Source organism: Myodes glareolus, chromosome 14, assembly GCF_982192425.1.
Source record: "Myodes glareolus chromosome 14, mMyoGla1.1, whole genome shotgun sequence".
NCBI classification, from domain to species: Eukaryota; Metazoa; Chordata; class Mammalia; order Rodentia; family Cricetidae; genus Myodes; species Myodes glareolus.
Genome location: NC_142039.1, coordinates 70463317 through 70489399, shown reverse-complemented (window position 1 = coordinate 70489399; position 26083 = coordinate 70463317). Strand labels below are relative to the sequence as shown.

General features: G+C 55.7%; 1 protein-coding gene across 2 annotated transcripts in view; it reads right to left on the bottom strand.

Moving 5' to 3' along the window:
• Positions 1-26083, bottom strand: part of Unc5a (unc-5 netrin receptor A) — a 58534-nt gene that overhangs the window by 7460 nt on the left and 24991 nt on the right. The window contains exons 2-7 of one of the 2 annotated variants that reach the window (XM_085699569.2): positions 7779-8000; positions 2763-2906; positions 2422-2525; positions 2115-2295; positions 1361-1528; positions 617-781 (exon numbers count right to left, since the gene is read on the bottom strand). In XM_085699569.2, coding sequence (XP_085555695.1) covers positions 617-781; positions 1361-1528; positions 2115-2295; positions 2422-2525; positions 2763-2906; positions 7779-8000 — 984 coding nt within the window. The remainder of the gene's footprint in view (positions 1-616; positions 782-1360; positions 1529-2114; positions 2296-2421; positions 2526-2762; positions 2907-7778; positions 8001-26083) is intronic. The other variant, XM_085699571.1, reaches the window with a different exon arrangement.

The following is a 26083-nucleotide window of genomic DNA, read 5'->3' as shown; positions in this document are numbered from 1 at the left end:
CATGCTATTTGGAATTTGAGCCTCTAAAACTAATAAACCTCTTTTGCTATTTCATTATAGTAATGGACAAACACATGGGTGATCAGCTTCTTGTGTGTTTCCAGGTCAGTTTGAGCCCTTGGGTATACCACCAGCCCTGGAACTGGGGTGGGGTAGGGGGACCAACTACTTGGAGAAAGCTCTATTGATTTTTGAGAGTTTGGCATAATGGAAGAAATGTCCATCAGAAAGGAATTGACACAGATAATTAGGTTTTTAATTGAAAGAATAGGGGAGGGTGCAGTCTAGAGAAAAAAAATCCAACAGAGATCTTTAATTGTTAGTTATGGCCTTGTAATTAACAGGCCTCATGAGCCCAGCATCCCCACAGGACTTACATGCGTGCTTGGGGGATGGGGTAATTCCAAGGCTGTGGGAGAGCAGACGGGTATACACGAGTCAAGGTTCACATCTGTGCATGTCTCAGGAGGAAGGTGATGAAAGCATGTAAGCATGTGGATGGGGGTAGGGAGAAGGGGACCCCCGGGATCCCGGGCTCTGGAGAGACACTACCTCTAGGGCTGGGCAGGGGTAACTCTGGCAAACTGATGTGGCCCCTGGGGCAGAGAAAACTCACTGTGCAGGCAGAGGTCACTGGTACAGTTGCGGGTATCCAGGTCAGCACCCCGGCACTCCTCACCCCCATTCCGGGGTGCTGGGTCAGAGCACTCACGGCTCCGCCAGTGGGTGCAGTCAAGCCCACAGGCTGACCACTTACTCCAAGGACTCCAGCTCCCATCCACTGAACAAGAGAGACACAGGCAGAAAGCAAACCGTACCATCAGCTTAGGAAGCTGGCCTGGCTTAACCTGCCTGGGTGCCCCACTAGTCATCTGGACTGGGCAGGGCAAGCTGGCCTGGACTCGGGTACAATGCCAGCGTCAAGCTCTCCAATCTGCAAGACCTTGAACTGTCCAGCTAGCCTTGATGACACATGCTAATGGCAGGGAGGCGCGATGATGCCAGGGGCTGCTTGGCTCTCCCCACCCAGGGAGGCTGTCCTGGTCCTGAGGTGGTAAGGGCGATTAGTCACATGACTGCCCTTCTGGTCCCAGGCACAGGTGGATTGTGCAGCCCCAGGCTGAGCCTAGGTTCTGTCTTCAGATTGCATCCTAGACCCTACATTGAGCCCAGGCCTGGACACAGACCGAGCCCTGACTCTGACCACACTGCACCCTGATCCCCACCTCAGACTGAGCCTGGCCCTGCGAGGCGGGCGGGTGGGATGGAGCCATGGGGGGGCAGGCTGGTGGGTGCGATGGAGCCAGGCCACGGAGATGGCGTGGTGAGGAACGATGCAGGAGGCGGTGGCCGCTGGTACCTGGGCACAGAGTGGCGCAGGCTGTTTTCTGGACATTCTGCCCCTCACAGAAGGCGCCCCCGTTGAGAGGTGCCGGGTTGGTGCAGCTCCGGCTCCGTTTCTGCCAGCCGCGCCCGCAGCTGGCGCTGCAGACGGACCACTCAGTCCACGTCGACCACCCACCGTTCACTGGCCGGATAGAGAAGGACTGGGGTCAGGGAGCGGGGGCTTCCTCAGACATGCTGGTCCAAGGGATGGGGCAGGAGGGCGAAGGGCCTATGAGCTGGGAGTGAGTGGGCCGCTGTGCCAGGGGATGCTGAGGAGGGCCAAGCCCAGGCTGCTGGACCTTGAGGCCTGGCAGCACCTTCAGATACTCTATTCTCTTGGAAAGTGTCAGGGCAGCCAGGCTAAACTGTAGCTCACAGGGCACCTCCAGCTGGAACCCAGCTTCTGAAGGGGCAGATCATGTGTGACCTCCCTCTGCCTGCTCTTGGGGCTCCCAGTTTATGTGACTCTACTTCCCGTTCTGGGGTCTGAGAAGCACAAGGATGACTTGTTTAGTTCCTCTGAGCCTCATCTTGTCTCTTCACCTTTTGCACTGTGCGCCCCACTGGCCAGTGTCTGACACTTGTCCCCTCCCTCTGCCCAGACATACCTCTGGCCTCTTTCCTAGTCAGGACACTGTCTGGTCAGCCTGGCCCTTGCTGAATCACACATCACCTCCCTGACGGTACCTCAGTACCTCTTCCTGTGACTGGGGAGCCCCAGGACCCACCATAGACAACAACAGCAGCAGAGGCACTACGGCGTCGGGCCACGATGTTCTTGGCCACGCAGGTGTAGTTGGCAGTGTCGGCCAGGCGGGCCTGCCGCACCACTAGGCTGTGCTCCCGTGTGATGTACACATTGGGGTCAAGGGAGGGGTCTACGAGGTCCTCATTTCGGAGCCACTCCACCTGCGGGGAGAAGCCATGCTGGCCTGACCAGGCGACAGAGTGACCACTGGGGAGGTGGCAGCCAGGAGCCTGGATTTCAGATGGATCGGAGGTCTGGGGGCCCTGGGATCCTGCAGCCCCACTCACCTCCGCTGGGGGGATGCCTTCTGGGGGGCGACAAGGCAGTACAATGCCCTGCTCCAGCGACACTTCCTTGGCCAGTGGCTCCTGTTCAAAGTTCTTGCGCAAATCTGGAGGAAGAAAACAGTATCCTTAAATGTCTGGCTTAGCCCAACTGGCTCTTGGCCCTTGGTCCTGCAAGAACCATGATCTGTGACAGAACAAAGTACCAAGTGCACAGGGGACCGCGGGGAGAATGTATGTCCCCAGGCACCTCGTCTACCCATCAAGGTAAGGCTGTGACCTCCAGCAAGCCTGCCACCCCCTCTCCAGGGGATACCCTGGAGGGTCCGCTCTTGTAGACTCACAGGCGATCCGGATGTAGGCCTTCTGGCTTTTGGTGGTACCCGAGGAGCTCCACGCCACGCACTGGCACCAGTACTCCTCCAGCCCGAACACTTTCTCTACCTGCTGCCTCGAGACATTGATACGAACCTCCATGGTCGGCAGCCCTGCTGGTTCAAGGGTTACACTGAGACTCCCTCTCCTAGACGCTTGACGCCCTGCACCACCGACAGCAGCTTGTGGACACTGTGAGCCCCTCAGCCTGGAGGGGGCTCCAGCGTGACTGAAAGGGATGCTGACATATCTCCTGGACACATGGAGTGTGGTTGCTAGAACTTCCATTCATTCTACTATGTCACCTGAGGCCTGTCTCCAGTAAGTCACTGACGGAAAAATCTCAGAAGTTGGGAGCTTTGGTCAGCAGGTTCTGGCCTCTAGGAACCCCTGAGAGGAAGGGCGGAGCAGACAGGCTGAGCTCTCCATAGGCACAGGAGTGTAGGGAAGTCTGCTGACCTCCCTGGAGGGCTAGCAGGGAGATCTGACAGTGATAACGAAACAGCTGTTATCATCACCCTGCTAGGCAGGATGGAAACAGACTCCCGGGACTCAGGGTTTCCCACATGCTAGGTTGGGATCTCACTCCCTCCCCTGGAACTGTTCCAACTCTGCTCCATGGGGGTGCCCCACTCTGGATAGAGCAGCAGGTGCAGAGAACACCTGATCTGCCACAAGCACCAGGGTGGTCTGTGTTCTACAGACACCTGGGTAGCCTAAGTGCGATCATCCATCCATAGTGTGTGTGTGTGTGTGTGTGTGTGTGTGTGTGTGTGTGTGTGTGTGTTACAGTACAAGAGGGCAAAGGTCAGCAAGTAGGGGTCAAGAGGGCTGGTGGCTGGAGGAGTCTGGGTGTGCTGGAAGAAACCCTTCTGCCATCCCACTCAGATCCCCACCTTCTGCAGCATCCAGAACCAGGCAGTGGGGTGCTTAGGGGAGGGGGATCGGTCTCTTTGACAGCCCAGAATAGGGGATGCCTGGGTCTCCACGCCACTTCCCACCCGTAGTCTGCAGCCAAAACCGCTGTCCCAGGAGTGAGAAAAGACTGTTTGTTTCCAATTTCTCCTCCTCCTGACCCCAATTTCCCTTGGGTCACTGGCTTATCAGAAAGAGAGAGAGAGGCCAGCCGCCAATGTGTTTCCATTGTTAACAGAGAAATTCAATTAGGGTTGCATTGCAGGAGCAGGGAGCCCAGCTGAGCCAGCCAGCCTGGGAGACTGTTTTCCTTCTTCATTTCTCTAACATGTCTCCCTGACCCCTTCCCAGACCCTCCTCATGGAGTCTCTCCAGCTGTAGCCCTGGGACCAGATGTTTCTATCACGCGTCCCATCCCCCCGCTAGTTCTTACAGCTGTGTGTGTGTCTACAGTCTCCTCTGGCGTCGATGACTAGTAGGCAGCCAATCTCTGTTGTGGACACTTTCTCCTGCTGTTCCTACTTTCTCGGGTGTCGGGTTGGGTGGGGCTGAGAACCAAGGTGCCTTTCACAGGGCCTGGGTGCCTCAGCTATCTGTCAAGCACACATACACGTGGGGCTTCCAAGCCGGACTCATGGTGGAGCAGGGCCTCTTCTCTCTTCTTCCTGTCTCAGGGTCAGGGATGGACTACCTCCAGAACATTCTGGCCTGTTCTGAGTGTCCTCTGGGTGGGCAGGCCTACTGATGGCCCCAAGCCCCCCCCCCCCCCCAGGCCGATGTTATTCACTACCTAGGGGCAGCTCAGCTTGGGAGCCACAGCACTAAGCCTAGTACTTTCTTTCTTTGTTATTCTGTCCTCCTTCAGCCCCCTCCCCACATCTTCCTGCTGCCGAAAAGGGGGCGTGGGACAGGACCGTTCATCCACAGTGACCTAGCTTCAGGCTGCACCTTGAGCTCAGCAAGCTGAGGGCTGAGGGGAGGGGGACACTAGACCTGCCCTGCCTTCCAGCAGCTCATTGAGGAGCCTGGTTCCTGGGAGTGGATCCGAAGTGGGGCAGTGACAGCTCCTGACCAGGCAATATGAGCGGGTGCCAGTCTTGGAAAGGAAGGAGGGACCCTAGGGTGTCTGGACTAGGGTGGTGTATGTGCATGAATGCAGAGTGCACATGTGGGAACCCACAGTGGGGACTTGCTGAGTGTTTCTGGGAGGTGGAGGATTAGCTGGGCACTCTGAAGTCAAAGTGGGGTCCTTCTACCTGATTTTAATAAGCACCCAGTTTAACAACGAATTATACTCTGTACCGGAGGCCAGTGCTTGCTTTTACAGATTCCAGGCTTCCCCTGGCCTTCTGGATGGGAAGTGAGGCAAAGGATGGGCATCTGTCCCTCATGAGAGTCTCCCGTGCCACCGCAGCCCTCACACGTGAGTGACCAGGGCTCAGGCCCTCGTGGACCGCTAACCCCTGCCACACCTGTCTGACCAGACCGGTTCAGAGTCTGGTATGTGTACTTGCAAGATGCTTCTTGCCATGGCCTCTGTGTATAATTAAGGAAAGCCTTTCTCCTGGCCTTTCTCCTTGGCACTCTGATTCGTAGCTGAGAGAAAATTAACTCAGGGAACTATGATGTGCTGGCCATTGGAGGCCTGGGGCTTGAAGTTCAAGGCAGAAGAGGGACCTGGTGGCTATGTGGGATAAGTCCCCATGATTCTGCTTCCCTGCTTACATGCAAGGACAGACAGCACAAGCGCCAATGGGAGTACAGGGTGGGGGCTGTCCACGTGTGTGCTGCTGAGGTGCAAGGTTGCTCAGTCGGAAAGGACCAGGGTCCCAGGCAGACAATGCACTTGAGACCTCATGACAGCAAGATGAGGAGGGATGGACAGGTCCATGGCAAGGCTCAGACGACATAAAGAGCCCCTGCCTATGCAATTACAGAGTTTCTCCTTCAACCTGAAAAGGCCATTCACCTCCAGTTCACAGATCAAAACACTGCTCTGGGGCTTGAGGGTGTTTCCTGGAGTTCTCATGCCCAGATAATGTGGGTTCTGGAGGTGTACCCACAGTCAGTAGGCCATCAGTACCTCTAGTCTTGGAAGCTACTGCTACTATCGAGACCTTTCTTGAGCTATGCTCCCCAGCTTCATCTTGCAAGCGGGAGTCAGCAGTCTGAGAGCTGTGGGGGCCGAATCTTTAGTACCTAACCTGGCACAGAGGGTGTGCAATGAACTCTTGGGGGTTTGCAGGAAGGAAACGGCAAGCAGCAGGTATGGATACAGTTGGAACAGTACAGAATGCAGCGCTCAGCCAGGAGTCACTAACCTAAGAAATAGGCCAGGGGAATAGAGAGTCCCTGGGACCTCTGCTGGGGGCGCTGAGCTGGCACAGTGTGGGGAGGAATCCCACCTCTGTGAACTCTGGTGGCAGGGGATGGGTGTCCTCTTCATGGGCTAGGAGACCTGGCTGTAGCCCTCTGGGGGTCCTGGGCAGGTCAGGGTCAAGGCCTTACTCGGTCTTCTCTGTTGATCTGCCTGCTTCGGAAGACTACATTATACTGTCTGAATCTAGGGCTCTTCTGCTTGCATTCACAATAGCGAGTGCTTCTGACTGTTTTCCCAGGCCACAGCTTCACCATCTGCCCTGCGCCAGCCTCCCACGGCACACGTCTGACTCCAGTTGTCCTGACATCTGTCTGCACCCCAGACTGACTTTCCCACCTAACCCCGAGCCGTCGTCAAGGGCCAGTGTTCCGTCTCTCCCCCTATCCCTTCCACGTACTTCTAAACTTGGATGCTACCCCTCCTCTTGAACTCCTCCGAGGGCAGCCACCACCCATTCCCGCTTCCCTGTAGCATAGGCCACACTGGGTCACCTTCCTGGGTCCTTTCTTACCTCCCTTTAGCATCTGTATGGATTCTGGAACTGCTTGTCTGTCTGTCTGGCACTGTGGTTCACCCTCACGCTGGTGGCCTACACGTCTCAAATGGGCTTTCTCCTGGGGTGTGTGCTGTACCTCAGGCTGGTTGAGGTTGTGGTAGAAAGAGATGCAGGTCTAAGCCAGAAGGCTCCATGTGTGTTAGTGGCTGTTAGTATCAGTGATGTTAGTGTTAGTACGGCTGCCTCTGTGGTCCTGCTTTTGGGGAGTACTGGAAGCCAGTGCAGAGCTCTCGACCCAAGCCCCCTTGCCCACCTGTCGCCTGAGAGCAGGGCTGGCAAGGGGCGAGCTGCTGTCCTGCAGGAGGGTAAGTACTTCTTGGTTTTGCTTGCTGCTCTTAGAGCCCCTCCACCCCTTTCAGCTGAGTCCCCTTGGGTCTGCTTCTGTCTGCCCCCATCCTGTGTCACCCACGGTTCTGGTCAGATCACTCTGCGGTCTGAAATGCCATAGGTCAGCAGCAGTCCTTGGGTTCTCTTGTGTGCACTCATGCACCTTCATCGCTGAGCCACGACCAGCATGGCTGGCCTTTGTTTGGGCTACGTCCTTGGTCAGGGGTATTTTCACCTCCTCTCTCTCTGGCCATTTCCGAGTTCTCCATCATTTAGCCTCTCTGGAGGAGCATGCCTGTGAGCCCCACACAGCTCTGCTCTCCTCTTTCTAAGAAGTCAGCTACTGCCTGCCTTTCTTGGGGGACTGTGTCCCCAACAGAGGGACTGTGAAATGACATAAGCATGCTTGAACAGAGAGCAAAAAACAACCAGAGAATACGTTCTTGTCGTGTGGCGCCTACTCAATTCTACCCTGTTTCTTTGCAGGCACCTTTGGACAGGCTTCCCTGATTTTGTTAATTGCTGGGAGACCCCGGGGCATTTCAGTGGATGAATGTGTGTGTGGGGGGGCACTTCCCTCTTGCATCCCAAGCTAATGGTCAGGCGAGATCCCAGAGAAGACCTTTGTATATTCATAGAGTGGCAGGTGTGGGCGTTCGGCCTTCCCTGGTGCTCTAGAAAGGAACAAGCCAGGAGGCGGCTGCACCTGGTCCTGCTGCTTGCAGGTGCTCACGGACCCTCAGGGCCAGCTGCTGTCTTCCAGTGACCACAGCTGCCTTCCATCCAGGGACCGCATCCAGGACTCACCGCTGCTGCCGTCAGTGCTGCGCTCGATCACGTGATCCACCTGGCGTACCCACTCCCCATTGCACTTGAAGAAGATCTGGGTGGCGGGCACAGCCTTGCACACCAGCAGCACGGGCTTATTCTTGACAATGTACACGTCCTCGGGCTCCACCAGGAAGTGGGGAAGCAGATCTGGGCTGCCACCAGGCACCGGACTGGCCACTGTGGCACTCTGCTGGGCACCTGCGGGAGGAGGACGGGAGGAGTTAAGTCGGGTCATCCTGAGACCGGCCGAGGCAGCTGGCATAGCAAAAGCCCAGTTTTGGGTGGGACCAAGGGAATAACAAGTACAGGCCGAGCCATTGGAAACCTTTCCTAGCCTGTGTCCTCATCTGTAAGTCAGCGTAAGAAAGGACCCATGGCCTTCTGAAGACGAGGGCGGCCCAGAGTGGCTAAGGCAGGTGTCAGCACTCAGGGAGCCTTGGGCATAAGAAAGCAGTGAAAACCCCATATTCTCCTAGGAGAAGTTTTGGGAATTGGCCCTGCAGGCCCATGTCCCAGCAGGTCTAGGTGAATGAAGGTGGAGGGTCCTGGCAAGTCAGTTAGGTGCCATTAAAGTACCTGGTGAGTGGAGAGAGGCAGGGGAATGTACCCAGGATGGAATTTTGTGTGGTAACAAGGGGGTGCTGGGTGGGGTTACAGAATGGAGGATTGGGGAGGGGTGGAGTGGGGGAAAGGGCTGGTGAGGACGATGGGGGGCATCTTAGGGTGGAAGCCGGAAGAGTCTTCTGCCCCTTCCCATCCACTCAAGGAGACCTGAATATGGGTCTCCTTCTAATTTTAACTCAAAACTACCACCATCCCACAGGTCATTTGTTACTAATTACACGGGTAATTGGCTCCGAGGCATGGGTGGAGGTAAACCCCCCAGAGCACTCTGAGATGTCTGGCTACCAGCAAGACCCCCACACACACACAAAAAAGGGTGGGGAATGCTGATCACCAAACGGCCCCAGCTGGCCTGGCCAGCCCTCAAAGTTGCAGCAACTTCCCACCAACACACACATTAATAGGGGCCTCTAGGTATAAAAAGCGGGGACACTCCCAGAAGTGTGTTCTGTTCCCCAGTACGGGTGACCTTGGGAAGATAGGGGAAGTCACTAGCTTTGCATCTGTGAGATGGGGGTCACTCTAGTGGTTCGTGGGGGTTCTGGAGTACCTAATGAGGCAGGCTGCTCTGAACTGCCTCTTCAGGACCTCGTTCCTTCTTTCAAGTCTTCCTTGCCCCTACCTCCCTAACCCCTCTGCTGCCAATCTGCTCTTTCCTTCTGTGACTGTCTCTGCAGCCTCCCTCCCCATCCCCCCCAGACATTCCTACAGCGCTGTTAGAAAGGCGAGAACACAGGCAGGCAGGGAAACTGGAGTTGCCCTTCCCAGACCACCCTCTGTCGAGCCTGTTAGGTCCCAGAACATGGAAGATTAGGACAGATGGGGGAGAATACAGACCTTACGCTACCAGATGTGAGACCCCAGCAGAAGTCCCTTCCCCTAGAACCCCAGCTCTGTCCTCAGGAGGACCCCCTCCTCTCTCTCTCTCTCTCTCTCTCTCTCTCTCTCTCTCTCTCTCTCTCTCTCTGTGTGTGTGTGTGTGTGTGTGTGTGTGTGTGTGATGGTGGGTGGTGCTGAGGACAGAGCACATGCTCCACCGTTAAGCTCCACCCACAGCCTTGAAGTTCAGGGAATGCTTGAAGTCTGAGTCTGGCTCACTGGTGCATTTTAAGGCACATGCAGACCTCTGAGGTCTGGAGAGCAAAGGTGTGTGTGTGGGAGGAGAACTGGGGAGCTCAGGAGGCAGTTCTAGAGTGTGGGTGTATGTAAGTGAGTGCTGGCAAGCATGCTAGCCTCTCAAGACATGAGCTTGGACAAGCCACAGCACCTCAGCAACCCCCAGGACTGCACACATGAACGGCCGGGCCAAGCTAGCCTCAAGGCAGGGCCCTGGACGGAGCCACCACAGGTCTTCAGGGCAGGTCTGGGTCGGCTTCTGCAGACCTCCCCTTAACTGGCGGAGGCTCAGCATCATAGCTGGGGCCTGCCTCTTTGATCAGAGCTGGATAGGCACGGGTCCCCCATGGGGTGTGAGGCAGGGAGTGGGTGCTCAAGTCTCCCGCCTCTCTATCGATCAGCGCGGCAAGTCCTCCTCACGTCAGCCGCCCGCTGAACCCAGCACAATCCCTCATGTCTGCATTTAACTGCTAATGAAAAATAAATGTACTGTGACCAATAAGGGACATAGCTCACTTCTCCAGGGCCTCCGTCACGCCACTCTGGTGTGGTCTCCCTCCCCGTTCTGGGGTGAGGGTATTCATCAGGAGGTCCCAGGGGTACCTTCCAGGCTGTAGCCCTGTCCTCTGTCAAGGACACTTATGGGTGAGTGGCATATTTGGGCCAAGTCCTCTAGGGACAGCAGGGTGCTGTCTGGGTGCTCAGAACTGGTTTCTCTCTTGCTAGCTCCTGTGGTGGGCATCTGCACACTACCCCTACCCACATGTTCCTAAGAGTTCTCATACCTGAACTACACTACACGTAGCATGGAGAACCTTAGCCGCCTCCCTGCCATGGTGTGGGCCAACTACACTGAGCACTTTCTACATGAACCCTGCCATCGAGGATGGGACCCAGCAGCACAAACTCAGACCCAAATGACCTAGGACCCTGCTATGAAGCACTTGAGTTCTCTAGTTGGTTCAGACATCCCATTCCCTACTCGCGGGGCCTGCTGGTTCTGCTTCCACTGTTTGCCTGCTTGGAGGGGTGTCTGAAGATGGGGACAAGACCCTTGGCTGGTGACAGCCCCGAACATTCCGTTCTGGCATCTGTCACCCCTCCCATTTGGTACAGAAAGGCCCTACTCTTAGGTACTGACTTCCCACCTCCCATGCCCATCACAGTCTGAAGACTACACATCCTCTCTGCACTGGGGCCTACCCTCACTGCCATGGCAGCTCTCACCACAGGAGACACAAGTGGGTGATCAAAACTTCTGTGTCCCCCCTCCACCCCAGTCAGTCCTGGTCCCTGCTGTCTGTCTCAAAGCTACTTAGCATAGGTGCTCACGGTGCAGACTGGGGATGGATGCCTATTGCTGTCACCCCCCAGGACTGCTGAGGCCCAAACACAGGGGCAACTGTCAGGGCACACTCTGACTGCAGGAGGCTCCTGGAGCTGCATGGGAGTGGGCGAGTGTGGGCCTCATTGCCACATCCGGAAGCCTGCTCAGCCCAGCTCCCTAGAGGCTTCTCCTGCCCCTCCAACCTGGGCTTTCCCACCCGCAGGATGAGACCCAGTAGCCTTCAAGGGCTGCTGAGAGGCGGTCACCAGGGACTGCTGGCTGGGTATGCGGATGGTTTGGCCCCAAAGTAAGGAGTCATCCCTGCTTCTCTCGGGAGAGTTCGGCTGCTCACTTTGTCAGAAGCTGGCACTCCTGCCCATGCTGCCCCCAGCAAGACAGGAGCAACACCCTAGCAATCCCCTCCACCATGTCTTCTTGGGGATGAGGGGTGAGCATGTGTGTCTGCATGCATGTGCAAGCATGTATACATGAAGAGTCAGGCTGGGGGCCAGAGGGTGGTAGCTACAAATAGGAAGAAAACTAGATGAACCCTTAGGGCCAGAGGCACAAAGAGGCAAGAGAGTCCCGGGTAAGGGAACCTGCTACCTCTTCTGTGACCTGAAATGAATACTTATTTGGCACACCCAAACTGAGTGCCTGCTGCATGCCAGAGGCCATTCTGGGCTTGGAACCCTGCAGAGGCAGGCAAGCAGCCCTCTCCAAGAGGCCTGGGAAAACAAAACCCAGTACAAGCACTGCCCAGACTGACAGGTGTGTGGGAGACCGGGGAGGTGATACTTCAGATGGGGTAGCAGGGACCCAGAGGGAAGCAGGCTCAGGAGGGGATTTTGAGTTGTGCCTCAAATGCCATGGCGAGGTTAAAGAGTGCTTAGGTTTAAAAGGGTATAGTAAGGGCACAGGAAGTAACAGGGCTTGCTTGAGACCAGCATGGTCAGAGCAGAAGGACTGGGGGCGTGTGCATGTGGGTGTGTGTCACAGAATTGCAGAAGAAGAAGAAACAGAGGACTTTAGGACCCAGGAGGAACTTGGGGTTTCACATGCAAAGACAGTACCTTGTGGGAGGGTCTTGGGGGAGGGTAGGCATGGATATGTGCACAGCAGGTACCTGGCCCATGGGGTCTACCTGGGCTGTACCAGCGGAGTAGCCTGCTTGCCTGGGGTCTCAGGTCCACACTGTCACAGGGATTAGTTTAACTGTCAGCGTTCCACACTTGAGACGCTCCTGGGAGAGAGTCTTGATGAGGGATCTTCTAGATAAGGTTGTCTGTGGACACGTCTGTGGGGTCTGTCCAGATAAGGTTGTCTGTGGACATGTCTGTGGGGTCTGTCCAGATAAGGTTGTCTGTGGGGACTGTCTAAACAAGGTTGTCTGTGGACACGTCTGTGGGGACTGTCTAGACAAGGTTGTCTGTGGACACGTCTGTGGGGACTGTCTAGACAAGGTTGTCTGTGGACACGTCTGTGGGGTTTGTCTAGATAAGGTTGTCTGTGGACACGTCTGTGGGGGAGGATGCAACCCACTGTGGGCGGCACCATTCTCATGGCAGGGCATCCGGGACTGTATGAGAGCAGAGAAAGCTGGCTGAGCAGGAAACATGCATTCATGCATTCTTGTATTCTTCTCTGCTCTTGACTGGATGTCACGTGATCAGTTGATTTCCCCACAATAATGGACTGTCACCTGTCCATTAGCTGTGAGCTACAGGGAAGTTGCTTTTCATCTTGATATTTTTATCACAGCAGAGATGAAGTCAGGACAGTCACCCACCTGAGCATCTATTCCATCCCATGAGCCTCCTTCCAGGATACAGGCTACACACAGAACCGTGGTGGGTTTGACCACATGCTGCCTCTTTTCAGACCATGACTCACATGGGCAGGAGCCCAGGTCTGGCTTAGATGGCTGTAAAATATTTGTTGAATGACTGAATGACCCTAATTCTCCCTAAAAATTAAAAGCTGTGCAAGGTAGCCCTTCCTTCTTGGTCTATGAGAAGACCCGGAGAGCAGGCAGAGAAGCCCACCGGCAGCTGCAGGGCCCCAGAGCCCCTCACTAGGATACCCAGTTCTACTCAGGTACATTGGACATGTCTCTGCAGGAAGCTGAGCCCCATGACTTTCCTCACTGCTGTGGGAAAGAGCTTCCTGTGTATCTCAGAGGCCCAGGGTGGGTGTGAACATGCTTTCAAATGTTTTATTTTTAAAAGTACCACGAAAATATGAGGTGCGATTAATCAAAGCTATTAGTGAAGTTGCATTTACTAAGTAAGGCTTCATCCCAGCCAGCAGGGTAGGAGGGGTGGGGGCAGGATGTCACCTGGCCTCCCACAGCTGCAGCCAGAAGCAGTTCTTTCACCAGCACAGCCAGCTCCCTGCTACCTCTTCCTACCACCTGCTCCTTCCATCCTCCCAGCACCCCTGGGTGGGGCGAGCACAGCCAGGGGCAGGATGGCAGCTGCTTTTCTACCCCACCCCTTGGCAAAACATAGATAGGGACTGAGTGAGGGGGTCTGTGTTCCAGCCTTGCCTGTTCCCCAGCCCTGTGTGTCATGCCTCGCCCTGCTTTGAGCTGGGGGGCTCCCAAAGGTTTATTCACAGATGGCGGCTCTTCGCAAGTCTCTCGGGCCTTGGTGTCCCAGCTCCCCAGGCAATATGGATGCCCAGGCAGGCAGGGAGAAGGGCTTCAGGAAAATGTTGCCTTTGGTCTAGGGCTTGAGCTTCCCCTCTGGCCTCACCCCGGGGACTCCCTCTACATCAGGTGGCATCCTGACAACTTGGAATCCCTCAACGGCTTTAGCACATCCTGTTCCAGGCTCTGCCTCTGTCCAACATTCTGGCTGACAACACCTGTTTTTCTTCCAAGAAATCAACACTCAGCATGCCACGTGGCTGACCCTACTCCTGGCGCCTGGTCCTACAGATCCCCCTCTGCAGAGACGGGAGTCCGAGACCTTGGCTGGGAAGAGGGACAGGTTCAGAGCTCTGGGTGGCCCTGGAGTCGCTCTGCTCCTCCCATAGCAGAGGGCCAGCCCTGCATGCTGTGTCTGCCAGAGCAAGGCCAAACACAAGGTGAGGTCTGAAGCAGCAAACTGGAGATGGCAGAAGGCCAGACAGGTGGACATCTCAGCAGGCACTGAGGTCTGGAATTCCACCAGGCCTGAGTTAAAGGTAAGGCAGGGTTCCTAGCCACGGGGGCCAGTTCTTTCCTTAGCTGAAGCCACCTGAAGTCAGGACCCTTTGCCCCACTGATCTGTTTGCACATCTCCTATCTTCTGGTGGCTTCTGCTCCACCTGTAATGCCTGCTCAAACTTCCCTTCTGCCAGAAGCTTTCCTGACCCCAGACAGTGCTGACCACACTCCTCTCAGCGCCAAGACAACAACCATATTGCCGGTTTTGAGTATGTTAACGCCTCAAAGCCAGGGACTAGAGTGTTTTTACCTCCTGCCTATCTCCAGAGCCAGACCAATGTTCGACACATAGGAAGCACCCAGAGAGGGTTTGTTGAATGAATGCTGAACTCATTGCCTGGGAAAGGAGCAGAGCCCAGAAACAAAGGAAGTTTGCAGGAAGTAGAAAGCACAAACTCTCTCTCTGTCCCCATCCAATCAATCAACAAATCAAGCAGTTCACTGGGAAGAGAAATGGCTTCCTCAGAGAACAGAAGCGAGCCCTGGGGAGGCAGAGACCTTCCTGTAGGGGGAGCAGTCTCCAGGCCATGAGCCACTGGGCACGGCAGTGGAGCGCAGAGGGTACAGGAGCAAGGCTGGCCTGCAGACATGCAGGGTTGGGATTCCTCTAGGCTTGAGACAGCTTCAAGACTTATTTCAATTATTATTTTCTTCAAATTCTGTAATGGGAGGTTTACCTCCAAAGGCCTAATATAGAAGGATGCATACATTCTGGGAGGAGGGGAGGAGAGGTGAGGAGGGAACAGGGAGGGAGAAAGCACAGAAGGGCAGGAGATGGAGGTAGCAAGTCCTCTACCCCTGCAGACCGCAGGTCTGGGAAGGTGGGGCACGTGGGGTTCCAGGCAGCAACTCAGAGCACTTGTCTGGAAGCGAAGACAAGGTTCCATGGACCCTGAAATGCACCCCAGGGATCTTTGCAATCCCTAGAAACCTAGCAACCCTTGGCACTGCCCACCGACTGCTTCAGTCTGGCTGCAGCCTAGAAAGAGCCGCATCTCCCCATCTGTGAAAAGACGCGCAATGGTGACCCCACAGGAGGAGGCAGGGTCAGAGCAGTGATCCCCTTGGTCATCTGTCTCTCCAGCCATAGCTTCTAGCCACACAGGACTCCCTGGGGACAGGTCGACACCCAGGCTGTGGTGACAGTGGTGGTCCCTTCTATTTAGGATCAAGAAGCGGCAGGAGGGGGAGAGACCCCACAGTGTCTTGGAAGGTATGGCTGCTCCCGACCTGCTCTCAGACACATGCGTGCACACACTCTGGTTTCCATGGTAATATGTGCATGGAAGGTGTCATAGAAGCAGAAGCCACCGTTCCAAGATTGGGAGAAAGTCACCCTCGTCCCCAGTGGGCTCCAGGGGCTCGGACACAAGGAGAGCCACAACCATGGTGAAGACCAGCAGGCAGACTTCATGCCAAAGAGGAGTGTGGCATTATGGACTAGCTCCAAGGATGGTGGCCAGACACCCTGCCCTGGCTGCTGCGGACCAGGCATGCTCCTTGGCAGCTGCACTGCAGTCCTAACTGCCTCCTGCTGTACAGAAGAGAAATGCATGTGACACCAGCCACACACCCCGCAAGTACGGTAGTTACAACATGGGCATTTCCTCAGCCTGGCTCTGCCAGAACCACCACCTCCCTCCCCTCTCCTGCCTCTCAAACTCACCAAACTTACTCCACTACCAGGCCTTTGCACATGCCCTCTCTTCCCAGAGCTGCCCCTCTCAGACCCTCAGCCTTAGCTCTAGTGTCACCTCCTCTGGGAGTCCCCATAGCCACACTGTTCAAAAACCACTGCTAGCCTATCTGCTCCCCAGTCTACGCTGCAGGTACCTGACGCAACCTGAGGTCCCCTGCTCTTTCTCGAGCTGAGGCACATGAGCAACATCCACTCAGCACCCACGTAGGACCTGGCAAGGAGTATGGTGTGCCGTGTTCAGGTGTGCCGACGAACTAACTCAGGTGTTCCGACTCTATCCAGCACCCACCCTTTGAGTGACATGGCTGTCATCACTAGGATCCCACGAGCAAAGGGGACCTGACAGCTCTGGAGGAGCTGTGATGAGGACAGACCCTTGGGCCCTACTCAGGACCCCCTGCCCCTGCCAAGGGGCCTTGCCTCAGGCCTGAGGAATAGTTAATAAAACTGAGGTCTAAATAAGCATTTGATTAACAAACGATAAAATAGCTATTGTGTCCCTGAATTAAGCTGTAATTGTGGTTGATAATTGGCTGGTTAGAATTTAATAAGCTACAATTAAATAGAATGGAATCCGGGGTAATTATGTGGTCACAGAGCCCAGGGAGAAGGGGGGAGAAGGGGGGAGAAGGGAAGGAGGAAGGAGACTTTTTCCTGCTTTGACTTTGCCGGTGGCATGCGGCTGTGGGCCTCCTCCTAGTCTGCATGGAGGTGGAGGTGGTGAGGGCACACGTGCCTGTGGGCAGTATGTCCTCCTCCACCCGTCACCTGGCAATGGCGGGCCCAAGTCCCTCATCACTACGCAGTGCAAGGCAGCCCATGAGTCTTGCCAGGGCGATGGCAGCTTCAGCTGAAGGAGACATAAAAGAACTCGCTGGCACAGTTCCCTGCAGGGCAGGAGGCCAGGAGGGTGCTGGGAACATCAGAGAGGAGGGAGGCAGGCCGGAGAAGAGGGAGTCCTCTTGTCTGTCTAGTGAATAATCAGGCCCAGAGAGGGAGAGCCACCCATTCAAGGTCACACAGCCAGCAGCTGAAGAGTGAGGGCATCCTCACCCTGCCTGTGGCTGGCTTAGAGGCAACTCCACTGGCCTGCCGGCTGGAGGGTATCCACCCCGTGTCAGCACCCAAGCACCCCACACACTTTGATTTTTGTCTGTGACCTTCACCAGGTAAACTTATTTACAAGCTAAGAAAGGATGTGAGTAGTTCCAAAAATGGGGCCACAGCCCACTGTGGTCATCCCACCGCAGCCAGGTGTGGCCCTTGGCAAACACATAGGGTTGATGGATGGCCACTGCCTGCGTGGCTGTTTATGACCCCATCAGCGTTTTTACAATGTTGCCGGCAGTTAATTTAATTAAAGACCCCATCCTGGATGTGATGGCGTTTCATATCTCACTGGCTTAACGGAGCTCAGCCAGAGCAGCTCTGGGGCGGGGCTGGGCTGGGACTGAAGGCTGCAGACACAAGGTGGGTCACAGTCACCAGCCCGTGGATCCCATGCAATCCTCCACGATGGCAGTCACTCTGCATCCAGCAGTCACCACCACAGCGCGCTGCCTTCTCATTTCAACCCCCAAGGAGTCCAGGAGGCTAAGACCTATCGTTTTCACTCCACAACTTACAGGGGAAGAGACTCACGTCCAGGCCAGTGAAGCACCGATTCCTACCTGGCAGGCAAGGGGTTCACTGGGGCAGGAGCGGTCAGCAAATCTTGTATGTGGAGCACGGCTAGGCTCAGGTCTTGCCCTGGGGAGTGGTCTAGTCACCATGGCAGGAAATCCCGGTACAGCCTCCAGAACCACATCTACTGTGTGTGACCCATCATCTAACACCTATGGGCCCACCGTCTGCCTAGGTCATGCCCACGCCAGACCATGGACCACTCCTGGGACCACATCTCCAGCTCACCGGTGCTCCAGTTCTCAGAAGTTAAATCCTTGACCCCACTCTTAATATAGGAAGCAGTCTAAGTAAACCCAGACACTATGGTGGGCCAAGCTCCTACCCATGGCTCTTCAACTGGCTCCCCAGCTCCTGCCACTGAGCACAGCCCAAGACAGCCCAGGGAACTCCTGACAGTCTTAACTTCCCCAGGACTTCCTGTCAGCTCAGTCACCAGCTCCCAAAGCACCTCAAGAGAATCCAGGACTCTGCCCACCTGCTGGTCTCACCCTTTAAGCCTCTCTCCCGCCTACTTCTCCACTGCTGCCAGGCCACCCAGCTGACCTTGTCTTCTCCCCCCAACCTCAGCTATAACCCCAGTGCTATAACCTCACAGGTCAGAGACCGGCTCCTCCAGCTCCCGTGCCGTCTGGAGCAGGCCCAGCCTGTGCAAGCCCTCCACCCTACAGGGCACACATGCTTCCAGCCCCACGAATTCCTGAGACATGTGACCTCCTGTGGGCCACCCGTCCTTGGTATAAGAGGCTTGCAGGCGGTGGCCTCCTCCATCAGACTGCGCACCTGTACTGGTTGGTTTTTGTATGTCAATTTGACACAAGCTAGAATCATCAGAGAGGAAGGAGCCTCGGTTGAGGAAATGCCTCCATGAGATCCAGCTGTAAGGCACTTTCTCAATTAGTGATCAATGGGGGAGGGCCCAGTCCATGGTGGATCGTGCCAGGCTGGTGGTCCTGGGTTCTATAAGAAAGTAGGGTGAGCAAGCCAGTAAGCAGCTCCCATCCACGGCCTCCGCATCAGCTCTTGCCTCCAAGTTCTTGCCCTGCTTGAGTTCCTGCCCTGACTTCCTTCAGTGATGAACAGCAATGTGGAAGTGGAAGTCAAATAAACCCTTTCCTCCCAACCTGCTTTTTGGTCACAGCGTTTCACTGCAGCAATAGAAACTCTGACTAAGGAGCTGGGCGGTGGTGGCCCACGCCTTTAATCCCAGCACTCGGGAGGCTGTGAGTTCGAGGCCAACCTGGTCTACAAAAGCTAGTTCCTGGACAGGCTCCAGAACTAAGACACACCCAGATCCTTGCCACCCCTTCTCTGCGGTGTCCTGTTCAGGGGCTGGAGTTTGGGGGTCAGTGACAGCAGTTTCCTTTCTGCTCCGATCCTGGGCCGGCCACTTTGGACCTGGGTGGCCCAGCACTTGGCTGGAGAGACAGAGTGAGGGGTGCTGTGCCCACCCTGGGGTCAGCTCAATCCGGCAATGACCACTACTCAGGCAGGCCGGCTGAGACGCTGGAAAGCCACACTGGCGTGGAGCCTCCCACAGTAGAACGCTGACGACTGATTTAAATATCTTAGACATTGTATTGGCCAAACAAGCTGGCAGGCCAAAGCCCGACTAGACAATGCCCAAGGTCTCTCAATTTTACAAATTAGGGTCACAGCAGGGCAAGGGGAAGTCCCCTCCCTGACCATGTGCCTCTGTCACACACCGTGGCTCTGTAATCACTCCAATGCTCAGTTTCCTTTCTCCTGGCCAGCACTCACCCCCTCTGCCTGAACCTGCTTCCCCAGCCTTCCGTGGATGCCATCCACAGGTGCCTGGGCTTCAGTGCCTACCTTTACCTGAGGCCTGAGACATTGTCTCTTCTAGAGGCTGAGGGACCTCAAGAGCCATGTGATGCTCTCTAAGAAAGGAAGAGGCAGGGAGCGGCCTGGACTGGCTGGCTTTCAGTCTGTGCTTCAGATTGCAACCAAGGAGCAAGCAAAGGCTGCTGCAGACAAGGGTAGAGGCAGTGGGAGCTGGGGACCCCAGATAGGAGGGAGGGAGTCCAGGCCTGGCTTCAATCTTCGGCTGGGAAGAGGGTGTCTGGCCATGGTCATCACACCCCTGACAATATAGTAATGAGCCCTCACCGCATTTTAATTATCTTCTGTCCAAATAATTACCAGCTTGTTTATTTCACTTAACGGCAGCCGTACTTTTTCTCCCAATATTGATTTCCATGTCTTCCTGGTTGGTTCATTATCTTTCCTAGCACTTTAATAGGCTCCTGAGGTCTTAGGAGAAGAACATGGAGCTGGAGGAAGTAGAGAGAAGGACCTCAAGGGAACATGGAGAAAGGAGAAAAGTGGGCCAACCCTTACTGTGCAGCCTGAGGTGAGCCACTGCCCCTCTCTGGGCCTGAGATCCCAGAACTCTCATTCCCACCACACACCCTCATCTTGATGCAGTCAGGGTGGAATTCCCTCCCACGCCACCCCCAGACAGGGTTTCTCTGTGCAGCCCTGGGTGTCCTGGAACCCACTTTGTAGACCAGGTTGGCCTCAAACTCACATAGATCTGCCTGCCTCTGCCTCTGAGTTCTGGGACCAAAGGTGTGCACCGCCACCCTTGGGTGGAATGCTTTAAAATGAAAGAAAGTAAGGAAAGAAGGGGTAGCAAAAGCTGATGTGCCCTCCTTGTCAAGAGCCTCTAAAGGGAAGGGAAGAAACAGAGTCAAGGGAAGGAACGGAGACTCCTGGAGAAGCAGGGTACCAATGCCAAACGGGGTGGACGCCTGGCTTCCTCCTGTCCCCTGGAGACTCCACCCCAGCCCTGAGTCTGTCCCCCATCCTTGGCTTCTGCCTCACCTTGCTTGCCATCACCATGGAAACACAGGCGATGCTATGATGCTATGATGTCACATGGTTGTAGAAGAACAGCCCATTTCTTTGGTTTGGGGGTGGGGGCGGAGCAGGGGAAGGGAAGGTCCGGTCCTCTTTTGGTGAAGATTTAGAACTTTCCAGAAGAGGTCATGTGCTTTTAAATAAATCACTAATAATTGTATGAATATTTAAATCTTAATACAAACCTGCAGTGGGTCCGGTGAGAACCACCCCCCTACGTATGTATTTATGGCTCTTGGGCTGGAATATATGAATGTTGGCATCAGTCTGGTTGAACCGCTGTTTTGCTGCAGCTAAATGGGTAATTGGGAGTGAGAGGCGCTATCCGTGGATATAAATTACCTATAGTAAACTGAGGGCATTCACAAGAGTTTATTATCAATTATCTCTTGTTTGTTCCCCTTAAAACGAACTTTAAGTATATTAATGAGAAAATTTACAGGTCTTAATGAAATGTGGGAAGTGTAAAGTGGCTGAGCCCCTTTTCCCAGCTTGGCCACCCTGGGATACTCAGCAGCCCATTCAGCAGCTTGGTCCCACTGTGCCAAGCCAAGCCCTTCTCTTCCACCTGTCTCCCAACCCTGTCCCTAGAGAGTAGCTCTGCAGGGGGAGGGGACAGCTTTAGGATGACAACTGTTTGTTCACCCAACAATTCCTACCGGAGCCTGCTGTGTGTTGACAGTCAGGTTCAGGAGACTGAGGGCAAGGAGACCTTCATCTGCCCCCTCAGTACACTGTGGGCACTGCCATCGGAGCGGCACAAATGGAGTGTGGCGGGGGGTGGGAGGGCAGAGAGAGAGAGAGAGAGAGAGAGAGAGAGAGAGAGAGAGAGAGAGAGAGAGAGAGAGAGAGAGAGGTGGGCCAGCTCTCCTTCCAGGCTTGGAAGCTGCTCCCTGAGGAAGCCAGGAGCAGAACCTTTGTGTATCTGTGTATCCACCCTGCTCCTCAGTGTGTCTGCTCCCGCTGAGATGCACTCCAGACACAAGCAGCCACAGGCTGGCTTGCTTCAAGGTCGGCTTGACCTCCTTCTGGTCCAGTTCGCCACGCGGCAACCTTGGCTCCCTCAGGTCCTCAGCAGCAGGACGGCTGACTGTCCCTGCTGTCCTTGGCTTCTCCTGACACCAAATGTGGTGCTAGGCCCTGAGTGGCAGCCTGGAATTGTCATGCAGGGCAAAATCAGGTTGAGCTCTCTCTGGAGCCCACCCGCTGATAGAAAACAGACACTGGCCAGATCCGCAGAGTGGTGAGTCTAAGGTTGTAGCCTTTGTCAGCATTGCTCAGAGACAGTACTGGTGGCAGCAGCAAATCCCTGGGGAACCCGATCTGGGTGCCCCGGGCAGGTCCCTACAGCAGGCACTGCCAGGCTGTAAAACGTTAGGGAGCAAGGCTCAGGGGCCTGTGAGGATGTCCTTCAAGGTCAAAGCACCGCTGGTTGGAGTCTCTGCCCATCCTGTGTCTGCGTCCCCCTGAGGTGCTTCTGCCCATCACTGAGTCACTGTCCCCACCTGCTCTGGGCTGACTGTTCTCTGAGGCTCCTCGTGCCCAGCTGGCACCGCTACCTTTTCCTCCCTTTGCCTCTCGAGAACAATGGGCTTCACAAGGACCACAGAGCAGGACATTTCCCCTCACTTCCCTTCCTCTGTGTGGCTCCCCAGGCGTGGGTGTGTGATCAGCGTCTCACGTGCAAAGGCTGGAAACCTGCTCGATGTGGCTCTTGTTTATTCCACTCCTGTCCGTTTGCAGCGACTGAGCCTTTCCTCTCCCGGCTCAGTTCTGCCTCGGGGCCTTGGTATCTGCTGTTCCTTCTGCTAAGCATGTTCCTACACATGTAGCTCAAGCCCGCCCGTACTTGTCATGTTTTCGTCCCCACCTTCCAGTGGGATCTCTGCTGAGCTTGCTTCTTTGCTGTCTGTCTGCCTGACTCACTTGCAACATGGCTAGGCAACCCACAGGCCCTCTGCCCGTGCTGCCAAGGGAACACATAGCTCCCTGAGTATTCCAGGCTCTGGGCTGCAGAGGGCTTTCAGAGTGCTTTTTATAATTGGCAGGAATAGAACAATAGACCCTGTATGGGCTGTGGGGAGCAGACGGTGTTGGAGGACACATCAGGCTAACGACTGCAGAAGCGAGGATGTGACACTTGGTGACCATTGGTGGCCACGACACTGGACATGGGTGAACAGAGAAGGGACAGGGCCCAAAGAAAGGGTGACAGTGTCCCACAGTAGTGGCTGGAAGGCTGCCTGACCTAGCAAGCCCTAGAGAGGAACACGGCTGCACAAAGCATCCCGGCATAGGTCTGAGGTTAGGTGAGGCAGAGCAGAGAGCAAAGATGAGTGTCATTCCCGGCTCAGTTGACTGAGTAGATGGCAGGGCAGCCAGGCATAAATAAACAGCCTATCGCGCACGGTTGAGGGAGGTGAAGTGGGGCTCCTCTGGCAAGCTGCAGAGGCACCAGCCTGCTCTGCTGCAGACCCTGCATGTAATGGCCTGCCAGCTGAGTGCACAGGTCAGGGAGTCCACAGCTGGCACCGAGGTCTGATGCCAAGATCTCTTGTGATGGGGTGAGGCACTGAGCCACAGCGCCATGGGTGCCTAACTCCAGTCGGATAGCTGCAGCCTCGGGCTCCAGGGTCTAACCAACGCACAGGACCAGGCAGACTCGGGCTCCAGGGTCTAATGAATACACAGGACCAGGAGCCTCGGGCTCCAGGGTCTAACCAACGCACAGGACCAGGCAGCCTCGGGCTCCAGGGTCTAACCAACGCACAGGACCAGGCAGCCTCGGGCTCCAGGGTCTAACCAACGCACAGGACCAGGCAGCCTCGGGCTCCAGGGTCTAACCAACGCACAGGACCAGGCAGCCTCGGGCTCCAGGGTCTAACCAACGCACAGGACCAGGCAGCCTCGGGCTCCAGGGTCTAACCAACGCACAGGACCAGGCAGCCTCGGGCTCCAGGGTCTAACCAACGCACAGGACCAGGCAGCCTCGGGCTCCAGGGTCTAACCAACGCCCAGGACCAGGCAGCCTTAGGCTCCAGGGTCTAACCAACGCACAGGACCAGGCAGCCTTAGGCTCCAGGGTCTAACCAACGCACAGGACCAGGCAGCCTTAGGCTCCAGGGTCTAACCAACACACAGGACCAGGCAGCCTCGGGCTCCAGGGTCTAACCAACGCACAGGACCAGGCAGCCTCGGGCTCCAGGGTCTAACCAACGCACAGGACCGGGCAGCTCAGCACGAACACTGCTTCTCTGCCTCCTGCTGAGGAAATGGAAGGGGCCTCATCCAGGCCCATGATCCCCTGACCTAGGTACAGCAGTCGGCCAAACTTCCGCTGGCCCTCCTAAAACCCTGCTGGAAGCAGTAGACACCAGTTCAGATCAGACCTTCAGGGTCGTCCTCCTAGCTCTGTCCAGACACTTCAGTGTCTTCCAGTGGGAACAAACCATCCTTCCACTGTCTCAGGTGGGCACAAGGCAGGACCTAGGAAGCAGAGCCACATTGTATGGGGGCAGGTGTGGACCCTCAGTCATGACATGGAAGAGGACACTCCACGGCTGCTCCGCACTCTAGTGTCCTCTGGGATTCCAGGATCTGTCCTGAGGATCCGCCATCACCTAGGGCTCAGATCTGTCCTCTGACACTTCAGTCACCTTGGACCCGAGTTTAGCTGTGTTTATTTTAAAAATGCCCTTTTCACCCCACCCCATTGTGTGGCCTCAAACTCTCCCCCACTTCCACCTCATTTCCAGCCACAGGGCCTTTCCCTGCCCCTCCTCCACCCTCCTCCCATCTCTGTAAACACTCCTCTCCTCTGTGCCTATAATTAGCCCCAGATAGAATAATTCATAACAAACTTTATTTCTTGTGGCATCTTTCTCGCTAATGTGTCGCTGAGCGCCTCGCGGCATCAGCAGGAGGGAAGCCAGTCTCGAGGGGGAATGGCTGAGAACCTTGCCCACCGCCATCCTGCAACACCTGCCTTTTCTAGAACGCCATAGAAGCGGGCATATGTAGCATGTGGTTTTTGTGTCTGGCTTCTTCCACAGTGCCCCGCTTCTGCCGTTCAGCTGGGCTGTTCTCTGAGCACGCGGTGAACACCCTCCCATCGCTGGGCAGTGCTCTGGATGCAGGAGGATCCCCTGCTCATTCTCTTGGGTTCTTTCACAAGCAACCACTGCCTGGCCCAGATCTTCGTTTCTCCGGGAGTGGGGCTGCCAGGGCCCACAGTAGATATGCTGAATTAGTAAGTGACTTTGCCATGTGGTCTGTCGCTACTTATTGTGACATCTCAAACACTTCTCCCAACAGCTTTGACTCTTGCTATTCCCATTTTGCAGATGACAAACTTCAACTAGTGCTGGGTCACACACAGCTAGATGCAACGGAGCCAGGCAGTCTGGTCTGACTTTGCCCTAAGCCCTCTGCTCTGCCGCCACCCAGAGCTCCTCTGGGTTCAGTCCAGAGCGAGGCGCTCTAGCGCTGGGTGGAGCTGTGACCTGGACACTGGAGGACAGAGTCCCAGTCCAAGTTCCCCAAAGTTAGATGTGCGCGTCAGACTCTGCCATGTCCCGGTCTGCCACCGGCATCCGTAATCGCCTTTGCCACTAAGAACCTCTATGGGTGGAAGGAAGTAAATCAGAGCCGACACTGCTCGCTATGTTAGTTTACCGTTACTATGAACTCTGAACCCCAACGTTATAGGCTTAGCTAAGGAGTCAAAAACTGCTTCTGGTGTTCCCACGACCAGACAAAGTATAATCAAGTCTTTGCTCAGCCAAGCCACACCCCCATTTCTGGTGAAGGAAGGGATGGAGCTTCTTGGCTGGTGAGAAAACACAGACAAGAGAGCTCGCTAGCATGGGGGGCATAGCTCTGCTCTGCTGGCTGGAGGGCAGCCGCACTCTCTAGCACCCTGAAGCAAAGTGGTCAAGGGGCCACGGGGACGAGTCTCCCTTCTGGTGCTCTTGTCCCACACAGAAGAGGTTTCTTTAAAGCTGGCCTCAACTCAGTCAGTCCTCTCTGCTGAGATTCAGGTAGCAGACAAGCAGGGAGGTGAGGTGGAAAAATCTCCTTTGCCCTTGCAGGCAGCTTCCTCTAGGAAACGTGCCTGGGGCTCCAGGGAGAGAAAATGCATCCACTGCCAGCCAAGCACAAAGCCAGTGACCCCTAGACAGGTCCTCCTGGGGGCGGGGAGAAGGCGAGGAGGGGTGGGCCATCCCCTCTGGAGCCCAGGAACTCAGAGGAGAAAGTGGGCGTGGGCTCCTTAGGGAGGCTGTGAGCCTGGCTGGTGGGAATGAATGACGGTCGGCTCTTGTACCCTGGGCCCCAATTCACCACCCAGCTCCTGTCTCCACACTCCTCCTGACCCCCTCCCTCTGACACTCAGCTCCTCCTTTCCCTTAGACCCACAAGCTCCCCCCTCCCCGCACTCCAGTGATACCATGGTGCCGTTCTGTGGAAGAAGGAAGCAGGGAAGCTGCAGCAGGAAACAGAGTCTCACCTCCTGGCTTCCCCACTGAGTTCTTCTCCAATTGCTTCTCCACTTAGACTGGGTCACCTCCTCCATGCCCCCCTCTGCCTTCTTCTCACATTCAGACCGACACCCACCAGGTAGCTTCAGGGGCAAGAACTCCACTCCCAGGCCAGAGCAAGCCCAGGCTGTGTGATCTGGGCACAGCACAGCCTCCACTCCCTAGCTTGGTGGGGGGCTATCGTCACACCCCACCAAGCTA